The 13245-nt window shown below is 35.3% G+C and overlaps 1 protein-coding gene across 2 annotated transcripts; it reads right to left on the reverse strand.

Moving 5' to 3' along the window:
• Nucleotides 1-4216: 4216 nt before the first annotated feature.
• Nucleotides 4217-12425, reverse strand: LOC109013098 (lisH domain-containing protein C1711.05-like). Of its 2 annotated transcripts, XM_035693656.1 has the most exons (9): nucleotides 12044-12425; nucleotides 10324-10388; nucleotides 9022-9062; nucleotides 8576-8851; nucleotides 7899-8440; nucleotides 7520-7597; nucleotides 5716-5805; nucleotides 5539-5600; nucleotides 4217-4571 (listed from the first exon to the last, which is right to left on the reverse strand). In XM_035693656.1, exons 1-9 carry the CDS (start codon nucleotides 12326-12328, stop codon nucleotides 4466-4468), a joined length of 1545 nt encoding a protein of 514 aa, XP_035549549.1. In that variant the 5' UTR covers nucleotides 12329-12425; the 3' UTR covers nucleotides 4217-4465. The 2 variants fall into 2 exon arrangements, with proteins under 2 accessions (XP_035549549.1, XP_018850591.2); XM_018995046.2 differs by having other exon boundaries at nucleotides 7899-8851.
• Between the last annotated feature and the right edge of the window lie 820 nt (nucleotides 12426-13245).

A 13245-nucleotide genomic window follows, 5' to 3' on the forward strand; every position in this document is an offset into this window, starting at 1 on the left:
ATGAAATAAATATAGATAATATTTATTAAATTTAAAGATAAAAATATATTTAATTAATCAAATACCAATACTCTACTCTTAAGAATTATAACTTCATTCTGTAATATTTTAAGGGTCGTATATATACGTATAATATATATATATATATAATTAATTTCAGTTGCAGTTGAGCTCTCTATCTATGCTACCTATGCAACAAGTATAGGTGACTGACACCGATTGCAAACCTGTCATTGACGCGTCCAGTTCGATCTAATTCATTAATTGTAGGAAAATAATGGCATTTAATGGCCAGAAGTGGGGTGATTGATGTCGAATCACGAAATTTCCTCGAAGCTTCACACGCAGTTGAATTTGTCAGCATCGCATAAATATTTTTAAAAAAATAAATAAATAAGAAATTTATATAAAAAAATTAATTTATTAATAATAAATCTTATTTTTTTAAAATGACTTCATTATATTTATGCATTCATATATAATTTTTGAACATCATTATAATTTTTATCATCTTTTAATTATTTTATAATATAGTGTTAGATGATTGAAAATTATTTATTATATTTTATTTATAAATTTATTATTTAATATTAAATTATAAAATATTAAAAAAATATTAAAATTAAGATGATGAATAAATTTTTTTTTATTTTTAATTAAGAAAACAAAATAATATGAGAGCTGCTGCAGAATGCCCTATGTAGCACGAAATGCACGAATGTACTAAAATTGAAAAGTATAGAGAAAAGCAAATAAAAAAATAAAATAAAACAATTAAAAAGTCGAAAAGTTACAGAAGTTCTATACTTTTTGCTTTTCTCCCTTTTTTGTTTTTCTCCCTCTTTGTATCGCTCGTTCATCTCCCACACATAAAACTTCTCTTCTTCTGCACTAACGTTCGTCCATTCACAGAGCATTTCTCTTCACTTTGGATAAAATATGTGCGTAAATTATTTGTAAATTTTTTTTTTTTCTTGGAAAAATCTGAGATTATCCTCTTTGCATTTCATCTTCACTTATATCTGTATTTAATGATTTTTAACTAAATTAATAGCATTCATTTTATCTTCATTTGTATATGTATACTTTGATCCTTTTACAATTTAAAAAAATTTGAAAAATAAATATAGAGCACAAGCCATGGCCAAGATTTACAGTATTTTTTTTCTTAAAGAAATTATTTTTATGTACATCCTCGATTTTTTTTTAAAGATTTACGCTATTGAATAAAAGTGAAGATTAAAAAATATTTATGATGATTAAAAAAATATATAAAAAAAAAAAAAATTAATGAGACTACTGGGCAACATACCTTTGCACAGGGACGTGATTACATTTGCTATTCTACGGATAAAGGTACGTTCCAATTTTTTCTAAAACGTGATTAGTGAAAAACTATAAAAAGTTTTTTTCCAAGGAGTTAAAGTCCGAAGACGTGATTAAGGGACTGTTGGTCGACCACAACGACAAGTAATGGGACTGCTGACATGGGTAAAATGGTAAAATAGAATACTGTTGTTTTATGCAAAGGTAAAAGGGAGTTTTGAGACTGCTACATGGTTTCGTGCTTTTTGTGCTCAAAAAATCTTCACAACATCCTAACATTTCATACTCTACATTATTTTTAATTTTATTATTATTTTTCTTTTATTAAATATTTATGATATGAATAATTAATAGAGAATTTGAAATAATTTAAAAAGAATAAATTCAAAAAAAAATTAAAAAAATATATTAAAAATTAAAAAAATTAAAAATAATGTAAAGTATGAAGTGTGGTGGAGATTGTGTAGCAAAGCTCTTTTGTGCCTCTCTCATTTTGTGCTTTTTAGACTTTTCCAAATAATATATATTTATAAACACTTTTACACATCTGCCTAATTCCCTCCCTACTTACACCACACGAAGCCAACAGACCTCTCTCTCTCTCTTGCCCAAAAACAATTTCATGCCATAGTGATTGTTTGAAAGTCCTATATCTATCCTGCCAAAAAGGGGATTCCAATCAAAATAGTTAAAGAATCCGGCAACATTCCAATGCACTGAATATATATACACTAATACAAAATAAGTAGAGTGAATAAAATTTAAAAGACTGGAGAGAGAAAAATACGCTTTAATTTAAACAAAAAATTCACCATTTGCCTGAATGATCTGGCCATTAATCCACTCCCAAGCATCACTCACCAAAAATCCCACAACCTGACTCACATCCTTGGGTTCCTCGAGTCAGTCAAGAGGACAACCATCCACGAATCTCTTGATCGTTTCCTCGGTTTTACCCGCAAAGAACAACTCAGTTGCTACAGGTCCTAGTGCTACAAAATTAACAATTATTCTCATTCCCTTCACCTCCTTAGCCACTATCTTCATCATCGACTCTACAGTTGCCTTGGAGGTTGTGTACGCTGCATAAGCGTGGGAACTTAGAACGAGAGAGGGAGAGTCGAGAGAGGGAAATGAGAGATACAAATCGTCTGTTTTCCTTGATGCGTGATTCAGGAGACAAGAGAGGGAGAGTCGAGCTTCAGGAGACGAGATAGACAGGAGACGTGTGTTTCGTATGGATTGGAGTTGTTGTTGGACCGGTTTGCCATGTAGGTTTCGTGTGGTGTGTGATAGGAAAATCAGATGACGAGTAGATTTTTCTTATATTTATAAGGATTCTAAAATTTCAACGGATCATATTACGACATCACGTTTGATCTTTATTAATTCAAATCATTTTATTGTTATTTATAAATATACTAAAATGTTATTAAGTACTCAAACGGGATTAATATCACGTTTGGAGAATGAAATGACACGAGAAATGTTTGAAAAATTAGATCTTGAAAAAGGAAGATCAGAAATAAGAGCTGCAGGTATGGTGGTTTTCTACGCGCATTCTTCGTTGCTAGCCTAGCTGCAGCCGTCTTTTAAGTTTTCTGCTAGTGTGATTTGACTGAGTTTGTTTGAGAGCTAGCTTCTGCCTGCTGGTTTGTCTCTCGGATCTTACTTTCAGATGCTTTTGCTAATGCCAAAGAAAGCACGTCGCTTCGATACTTGAAAAATCAAATATTTAGTTGCTATTTATTCACATGACCCTGAAGTACTTCTCCTGCAACATATATATGTGGTCTTGGATAGATATGAGGAAGAGCAGTGGCATGTATTCTAGTTTGCTTTCTAGTATCCTACATATAATTACCGAATTAATAACATACCATAAACTTATGTGGCTTTATATTTTTTGTTGTTATTTAAGTCTGACATGGTTTTGCCGAATCTATTTCGGCCAGAAAATGGTGATCCATGCCCGGTTCATTCATTGGTATTAGCTAGAGCTGAAAGTTGCAGTAATCTACGTAACGAATGGCATGCCGAACTGATTGCGGCCAGTTCTCTTGTCGTCTACCATCTCGTCCATGGTGCTGGTGGTTCTCTCTTGTCATGCCGAACAAACCCAGCTGGGTTCCACTACACCAACCGATGGAACTACTTATGTCATGTTCCCAATAATAAAAGTTTATCATATTACAACCCAAAACCCTGTAGCAAATACCGTTCCACCACGAACAAAGTCCCCATAGTTTCTTCGTTTAACTTCTATGGTTGATCCGACCCTTTCTTGCTGAATATGTTATCATGCAGAATGGCTGGTTGAAAGGCTTGGCAACTTGGTTAGCTAGGCCTCCCCATCCACATAGGCGCTTTTATGAATTTTATGCTTTGCTCCAAAAAGAAAACGAAAACAGCCCTTTACATTTGTTTTTTCAAACATCTTGAGACTAGAAGTTCAAATACATATGGGCTTACACCATTCGAGTCTTTATTCAACTACTTTTAGGCATATTATTCGTTAAGTGATTTGCATACGTATCTTTAGGCCCAAACATCCAAAAGCCCATAAATAAATGTTCCATAATTGTTTTTTTAGCAATAAGAAAGTCCATACTAAGCTAGAATGTATCTGTGCGTAGGTTAGAAAATTTTGTTAGGTGCGTAGCGTTGTCAACTCAAGTCATATTTATAGTTCCTCTCTTCACAAATATTGCTAAGAAAATGTAATCCAAACCCATTCGCTCTAGGCCCTCCTATCCTATTTGGTAATGTATTACTATAGTCACAGTCAGGTAGGCAAGCCATTTCCGATCGCCCCCTCATATCTTTTTGCCTAGAGATAATTAAAAAAAAAAAAACCATTGTCCTACTACAAGTATATAGACTTAAAAAAGGAGTTAATATAGAGAACACTACTTAAGTGGGTGGAGTAATCAAAGTTTCAAAGTAGTTTAGATCGAGATGTACAGGTCCTTGAGTTGACACAATACTTAGTTTGAATATGGAATAGTTAGGAAAGAGAACCAAGCAATATAAAATTATCATAGCCCATTGGAAAAGAAAGTAGTGTTCCCATTTATACGATCAAAATCAATGGAAAGAATAAAAAGCAGAGACCTGTCTAGCAAAGAAATATTTCTGGTCACTCGTCGTCTGAATAATTGAACCTAATGGAGTGTGATTGCAAATCGATCTGCCCTCCTCTGTAAGTCCCACGCTTCTTCTTGGTCTTTTCATGCCGAAAATCCCTGCAAAGAGAAAAAGGGGGAGAGAGAGGGGGCGGGGGGGAGTTAGGATGCTTCTCTACACCTTAACACAGTCTAATAGTAGTGATCATGTGCAATCACGCTCTTGAAGCCAGAATCCTCACTCGATGACAAGCATCACACAATAAAGAAAGCAGGCTTCCATTGTTTTAGAAATTTTTTTTTTCAGAGATGCAATCCGTGCAATATTAATGGACACTAAGGCCCGTCCGGGAAAAAAATTGTTCTCAAGTATTCTCATATATTTCATTTCCAAATATCACTCAAATACATAACACTTTCAATTTCAAATCTCCAAGTTTTTCATCTAATCATTATAACTTTTCCGAACTCCCAAACAAAACATAAAACCCTATACAACTTTTCCAAACTTACAAACAAAATTTATATTCAAACAATTAATTTTATAATATTTTTATTCAACTTTCTCTCTCATTTTCTAAAACCCAATAAAAATTTTAACTCAAATTATTTTACTACTATTCACAAATCATTTCACTACTATTTACATATATTATGAAATATTCTTAGTATTCAAACGAGGCCTAAGCTTCCTGGTGCAGAAGGCAAGCTCCTCGGCAAAGTTGCTACCCTCACACTTGTAAAGTTACCTAGCCTTGCATACCATCTTACGAAGTCACCAGCTCTAACTTCCTATACATGAGGTCATTTGGTACACACCAATATATACGGCAAACTAAAAAAAAAAAAAAAAAAGAGGAGAGGGTAAGAAAGGGGAGGAGCCCAAATGAACTGTAAACTCAACTGGATACTATTAACGGCTTAATCTTCAACTCGGTTTCTAACATTTTTTTTTTTTTGGGTAAGTTTTGGTTTCTAACAATGATAATAGTGGAACAGCTTTAAGGCTGGCTTTTACCTACATGACTGAATGAATATCAACGTTTCCAACTAACATTTATATGTACATGCCGTACAACAAACATACCGTCCCCTAACTTGCCCAAGAATTTCTTGTGCTTTAGCACCATAGCCACTTTCTGCACCATCCTGCAGAGAATTGATCAATGATCAAAAGGTTGATTTCTAATACATACAAGTAAACACAGACAGAAGAAATTACAAATAAACATACAAGGACGAACAAGAAGAAAACAAAACATACCTTTGCCCAGTAAGAATTATCTTTAAGCCTCTCATCAGTAAAAACCACCTCATCAGATTTTACCCGCTGGAATGCATTCCCTGTCTTTGGCTGCAATAATAGAATCCATAAACATGGATATAGAAATATACTAACATCCTCATCATCGCACACAACAGAAATGACACTGATGAACCACAATTATCAACAAAACCACATCATCAATCCCAGCAACAGCCAACAGGAGCAACAACCTCAATCATGCAAATAGGAAAAAAGAACCTGTGCTTCAAGAACAATCATCATCACAATATCCTACAAAATGTGCCCCCAACTTCCCTAAACCTTTCAGTGATGCCCTCCAACCATCTTCCCCAAACTTAGCTATAGTGCACGAAATCCTATATCTCCAAGGCTTCTAAAACTAGTTGAACATGTAGAAAATATCTTTTTCTTTATCGGTAAACAAAATTTGATTGATTATAAGAATAGACAAAAGCCCAACTATAATGTAGAAAGGACCTTTGACAGCTTAACAGTAACTATAGGAAGATGCCCAACAAAGTATAAAATGAGACCAATTGTAAATAGCGCAACTAACTGTTAACTTGTTTGTGCTCGGCAAATTTCTTAATATGGAAATGGTACATGCATTGTTGTTTTTTGCATTATATTTCCATACAAATTGAAACTGTGATTACTTTTTTTTGTTTTCGATTGGCCCCGGGTGTCAGGGAACAGTGTCCCAACTAATCCCGGGGGTGCACCGGCCTTCGGCAAGGAGTTTCCTGCAAGTGCACCTTAGGTAATTCAAGGGAGAAACCTCTCAATCCGATGGCCCCTAAAAATTGTTTGCACCCAAGGATATTTGAACCTTAGACCTGAGGGGAGCATACCCACAAGCCCAAGGCCTTTACCACTTGAGCCAAACCCTAGGGGTAGAAACTGTGACTTTGAAGTTCTGACTAACTGAATATAAATCAAAACTGATTCACTGGTGACTATTTGAGGGGCATTTCAGAACCATACTAAACAAGTTCTATGCTTCAAACTTTTTAATAGGTTGAAGTCAATTCCATATGCAAGGCTTATATAATCCATGAATTTCACATTTACTACACCTTTCTGTTTTCTTCACACTATCTACTATAATTGTTATACTGAAGTAAACTTGTCTTTAATTTTCCAGTCCAATGTGAATTCCAGAGAGAATGATAAGTCTCAACTTACACTGATGCTATAGACAACATTCACATTAAAATAAATAGGAAGGAGACCTAATACAATATAGGCAAACATGGTAAAGAAGGCTATGACAAATAGAGATAGGTCGTAGAGTATGATCTTGGATAAGTCACAAAAGACATTCCATCCACATTTGGGAGGACCATCTTCAGCCTCCATTCACTCCTTTGACCAGTTGCTTGGGAAGGTACCAAGCCTTTAGGCCACATCCTTCATGTTTCGGACCTTATAAGATATAGTGCCAAAACAGGGCTATAATTTAGAAAATAGCATTCTCAACATTTTTCCCATATTGAGCTGAATTTGGAGCAACAACTCCCGAATTTGCAAAACAAATAAAACGAGGCATCGTTACAAAAGTGCATATGCAAATTGCATGCCATTGATATTTAACACAAAAAACATATTTGACAGTTCCGACAGAAAGGACATGTAGTGAGATAGTATTCTGGGAACAGATCAAAACACTAGAGGCATTTTATTAATTGAAGGATTTGATTTTTAACCCTGAAGGTGGTCCACTTATGTTCCTCACTCATATGGTAACATTGGTGAGAAAGTAGTTGAGTTAGAGACATACCTCAACTGAACCATTACGTTGCTTCTTGGTTTTCTGAAAGGCAGGTTCCTTTCCATTTTTTTCAAGGTTTCCAAATGCCTGTCCATTAATATGTTTGTTAGATGGTTTTAGATTTTTTTTTTAATGATGGGGGAACCACCCCACAGCAGAGCCCTTAGGCCTCACCAATGGAACCTAAACTCTCGGGAAGACTAGCACAGCAACCCACTGCCATGGCCTCCCACCTAAATCGCAGTTTGATCCCAGGGAGAATCAAACCTGTGAAACCTGTGACATGGGGCACATGCACACAAGTTCACCCTTACCACTTGGGTTACCCATAGGTGGGTGGTTTTAGAAAATATTTTGAACTAACTTCAAAACTTTCACATTGACTTACTTTTTCAGCACTTTTATCACTTCCTAGGGATGCATTGACCATGGCTTCTTGCTCACTTCTCTCAGATTCTTCCAAACCTTCTACCTTCCTAAGTTTCTGTTCTTCAGCTGCCTTTTTGTCAACAGGTTGGAAATCGTTTTCTTCAGAACTAAATCTCTTTCTTTTTTTTGGAACTTCTCTTATATTGTTAGCAGCATCCTCATCTGGCGTCTTACATTTTTTCTTTTTCTCATTCTTTCCATTTGCATCTCTTATCTCAATATCCTTTGAATCTGCACTAAGTAAACTTTCAGAAACCGAACCATCCACCTTTTTCTTTTTACTTTTGGATTTGGCGCTGCTCACTTCCAGAGTAGAGCCAGAATTATTGACTTGGGGATCTCTTGAACACTCTGCATCCTTAAATGTTGTAGAAACTACCCCTTGCTTTCCATCCAAGCCACCTTGCTTGGCATTGTCAAGAGAATCGGAAATAGGCTTATCTTTCTTTTTCTTCTTATGCTTCAATGTCTTCTCTGTGTCATCACCAACACATTGGCCTTCTGAGAGTATCATTTCATTAGTTTTTTCTTCAATTGCTACAGGCAGTGATTCCAATTGATAATGTTCTACATAATTAATAAAAGATCCAGAATCTGAGTTGCTTTTCTTTTTCTTTTTCTCCTTTCTTTTCTTACCAGGTTCCTCCACAAGTGATCTAGTTCCTTGCACAAGAGAATCAGAAATCTTCTTGCCTTCTTTCCTTTTTTTAGTTCTTACATTTGATTCTAGGGCTGCACCATTTGTTAGCTTCTCCTTGGAATTTTTAGGATGAGGGACTGTGGTTTTGGATTGACTGACAACATCACATTTATCTCCCTCACTACTTTTTCCATTTTTCTTTCTTCCATTTTCCAAAGCCACAGTGGAGGCACGTTCACCATCTCTTTTAACGATGTCATCATTCTTTATTTCTGAAATTGAACAGAACTAGAACATGAGATCAATCAAGAATTATGAAATAAAGCATATCCTCCTGTTAGTGTGTGTGTGACAGTGAGAGGGAGGGAGGGAGGGAGGGAGACAACCTATAACTCCCACCAACATCATAATTCAGAAATGGTGTTAAAGAATTTTTCCATACGTTGCTCATTCTGGAACTTGACTTTTGTGTTGGAATGATTCCTACATACAACAGAGAGCTTAAATAACATGAGAATAGAAACTTGAATTCATTGTTGTAAATAAACAATGGAATAACAACAAGCATTACTTGGGCTTTGCCTAGGCCTCAATCGAAATTAGATATTAATAAATATTTTACCTATGAAAAAACAAACATATGTGTGTGTGTGTGTGTGTGTGTGTGTGAAAGGTAGAGTTTGCTATTAATATTAAATTTAGTTACACCCATACAGATCTATATAACCTAAGGCTAAGGCATCCTTCATCTCTTGTGTTTTCCAACTCTTCTTTTATATTCCCTTACATGTCCCTATTTAGGACTTTCTCATAAGCTATGGCGTCTGTATAAATAGAATGCAGATGTTTTATTGGCAGGCTCTCGCCTGGGCTACCAAAAACCAGTCCTTGGAGCATGCCTCCTCTCAAATTGGTGAGATCATTGAATTGAAGGTACATTTGACATCATAGAACTTGGGAATAGTTAACAGGCAAAGAGATATTGGGCTGAAATGAATAGCTATAAAATGTTGCAAACTCCAAATGGATTGACTAAGCAATCATAAGGTGTGACAAACGTGCAGTAAATCCCAGCACACACGCCCCAATAAAAACATACGAAGTTTTTTGCCACATGAGGGCATAAGGAAACGAGTAGAAATTTTCGAGGGAAATATACAATTTATTTCAAAGATATCCACTATGGATAAGATATCCCGCAACGTTAACCATGTAGGCAAAGCAAATATAGAAAGTGTGTCAAGCATAACTCATAAGATCCAATAGTACCGCCAAGATTTTTTTTTCCACTTAGGCTACCCCTCCCATGAACCTCCGGACCAACCAACCCGAATCTTCACTTGAAAGTGTCTGTGTTTATGGAGCAGAACGTGCAAAATCGAGCAACGGATCTTAGAACAATAAAATTTTGAACAACATGATTGTTTCAGTTTTTTTCGTTGGCATTTGGGTTGTCTACTCTCCTCTTTCAATTGACAACTTGATGCAAATAGGCTCTGCTCAAGTGCTAACAACCTCTACCTTCCCTTTCCACACTTTGCCAAGAACCCATTTTTAACATTTGGTAGGCCCATAAAAAACATTTGGGATAATTCCCAAAAAAACCAAGGGAGTTGGCAGGCCCCACCTCAACGGCCACAACAGTAATATATACACGAGCCATTATAAACAAGGATATCATTATTGATTAATTTTTTGTGCGTAGACAACCAAACATATAATATTGGAGATTTTTTAATCATACCACACCTCCAGATACTTGGAGTAAATCTCTTCCAAATCAAATGCTGAACCCTTCAAACCATCTTTCTGCAGCAACAAAAAGACCAATAACATTGAGATAGGCTATCAAATAATTTTTTTTTGACTGGCAAAAAAAATTTATTGATCATAACTCATAAGAATAGGCAACAGCCCAGGTCTTCAAAAAATATATACAAGAGCATTGCCTGTGCGTGCTAGTTCAGTGATACAAGAAATTCATGGAAGCTCATTCCATTAAAATCAATTACAACCGACCAATGGAGTAAAGTATTGAAAAACTTTTCTAAGCTCACTGCTCATGTATCAAAAATCAAATAATGAACAAGAACCCTTTAATGGGCATTCTAAGAAAATAAGTGGGTAAGTGGAAACTAGAAACATTATCAATAAATAAACACCTCATCAATGAATAAAATGTAACGGTTTGCTCAGACATCCTTTTTGCATAAGTTTTAGCACTGAATGCAGGCAAATAAAAAAACAAATTCAAGTGATATGCACAATTAAATTAAAAAATGTTGAGAATGATTTGTCATGGGAAGACAAATATTAGTTCAACCATACTTTACATGGAAATATTTTATTGTCTATGGAATCTCCCCTACAAAACGGGCTGTAAGAGTTTTTTTATGATGGAAAACTTTAAACTCATCTGTAACTCGTGCAACCAGATTTTTGCGGCAATGAATATTGCTAGCCTCACTTCTAACAATTTTAAAACCAATCACCATCATGGTATAAAGAAGCCAGGGGGAAAACTCTCTTACAACTTCAGTTAATCAACACTTTGAAATGGAAAAAACCCTGTTCATTTTCACAATATTACATATTCATTGATAATAGAAGAATATAAGGTCAACAACATTCCCAATTCTTTTGAACTGCAAGACCACAGAACTTGATATTCTAAGAGCACGATTATTTAGATCAGGTCAATTGAATAAATGGTCACTTAGTCACGTCATTTTGTTTTATTTTGTACACCAGGTCACATCATTGAGTTCCTTCTAAATCTTCAATCTTTATCGCTCCTAAACAAGTCAAATTACATTTGGGGCCTGTTTGGAATTGTGTTAGGAGTCTTAAAAAGTGCTTAAATAGACTTAAAAGTCATTTAATAATAAAATTAGGTTGTTTGGTTGTTCCATATTAAAGTACTTTTTAATCTCAAATAAGTTAAAAAGTATGTTTGAGAAAAAGCATCATTTTGATTTTTCCTCAAACATGCTTTTTCGAATAATGCCAAACATAATTCTAATTTTTAAAAAGATTATTAATGAGCAAAAATACCCATACAATTTTAAGACAATTACAGGTTTTCCATTTGATCTTATTGCATTGCAGGCACGACACTACAACTTTCAAATGATCTTCTATGTCATTTATGCCTCAAAAAGTACTTTTTTATATTATTTCCAAATAAATGTAAAGTGTTTTACACAGAGTAAGTAATTTTTTAATAATAAAACTTACTACTTAAGCTCTACAACTATAAACTTTGAATTAAAAATTATATTATCCACTGCAATTCTAAACATGCGCTTAGCCAAGCAACAAAATAATTCTGAGAGAACAAAAAGATCTAAAAAAATGGTGCATGCGACGTGCATTAAAGTGAAAAAGAAATACGCAAAATCCAAAAACAATCAACTGCCCTGTTCCTCTACTTTGTCCCGGTAAACAAACAGAGCCGCATCTACCTTGACTTGAGCTTCGGATCGAAACTTCTTTAGGGCCTTGGAGAACCCATTGCGGTCCAAGAAATGGGCAACAGCCTCGAGGAGGAGGACCTTTTGGTCCGCAGTTAGGGCGCCGGAGGAGGCCTTATCGGAGCAGGGCTTCCTCATGGTGCTTGAGTTTGCAAGCAGAACTTGGCGAGGCTTCAGGGCCAGAAGGGCAGGGTCCACAGGTGGGTTCTGGCTGATTAGGGTTTTGGGCATGCTAGTCAGCTGTTCAAACACCGAATTGCCGGGGGTCGAGGACATAAACCTATGGCAGTGTGGGAGGGTTTAGCGTGCAGGGATTAGGGTTTTTGAAGCTCGCTGGCTTTCGTTATGGAGATATCTATTACTGGCTTGTAATTTAGCCTTTGTTTGGTTACGAGAAGTTGGATAAGCTTGGAGTGAGATAATATCATAATTTTGTGAATAATAGTAGGTAATTTGAAAGTGAGATAATATGAAAAATTTATGAATAATAATAAAATAATTTGTGAATAATAATAAGATAGTTTAAGTTAATGTTTTATAGAGTTTTGAAAATTAAGAAAGAAAATTTTGAATAAAAAAATTATAAAATTATAATATTATTATAATATATTTTTTAATATTATTTTTAATTTAAAATTTGAAAATGTTGAATTGTTTTTTATTTGTTTGTTTAAAAGTTTGGAAAAATTATAATAAGTATGTTAACGTCGAGTTTCGTACGCCTTTGAATCAGATTCCAGCAATTCGAGTTTTCTGGATTTGGTTCTATGCACACGAAGAAGACAAGGAGAATGGGGGTCTTGGTGAGGCCAGGGACTCTTCGATGCTTAAGTCAGTATCTTCTTTTAAAAGTTTATAAATTAAGTAGAGAGAGTTTCTTCATACTTATGAACTGCTATTTATACTAGAAGTATAGAGGGACAGATCATGCCTGTCCCCATGGGGCCATGTCCTTTCATCTGTTTGTTTTGTCAGGATCATTTAATGTGACGACATTATTAATACTGCATGTAGTCTGGGAGTGGTGCCATTAATACGATGTGGTTTACTAACTTGCTTTGTTCTGCAGGCGTTCTTGGTAGCTCGTCGATGCCCTCATGTCAGAAGATCAAAGGCTCTCCTTACATTTATGTCTGTCTAGTATCACAGGTCCCTATGAGCGGGACGTCATGGGGAGGCGTCAGGTCGGCCTA

Source organism: Juglans regia, chromosome 8 (genome assembly GCF_001411555.2).
Source record: "Juglans regia cultivar Chandler chromosome 8, Walnut 2.0, whole genome shotgun sequence".
Taxonomy (NCBI): Eukaryota; Viridiplantae; Streptophyta; class Magnoliopsida; order Fagales; family Juglandaceae; genus Juglans; species Juglans regia.

Coding starts and splice junctions, on each gene's coding strand:
- LOC109013098 (XM_018995046.2), bottom strand. CDS start 12,328: ATGTCCTCGACCCCCGGCAATTCGGTGTTTGAACAGCTGACTAGCATG. Junction 8,852..9,021: donor CAAGTTCCAGAATGAGCAAC/GTATGGAAAAAT, acceptor GTTCAATTTCAG/AAATAAAGAATGATGACATC. Junction 4,572..5,538: donor CTTGGGCAAGTTAGGGGACG/GTATGTTTGTTG, acceptor TTCTCTTTGCAG/GGATTTTCGGCATGAAAAGA.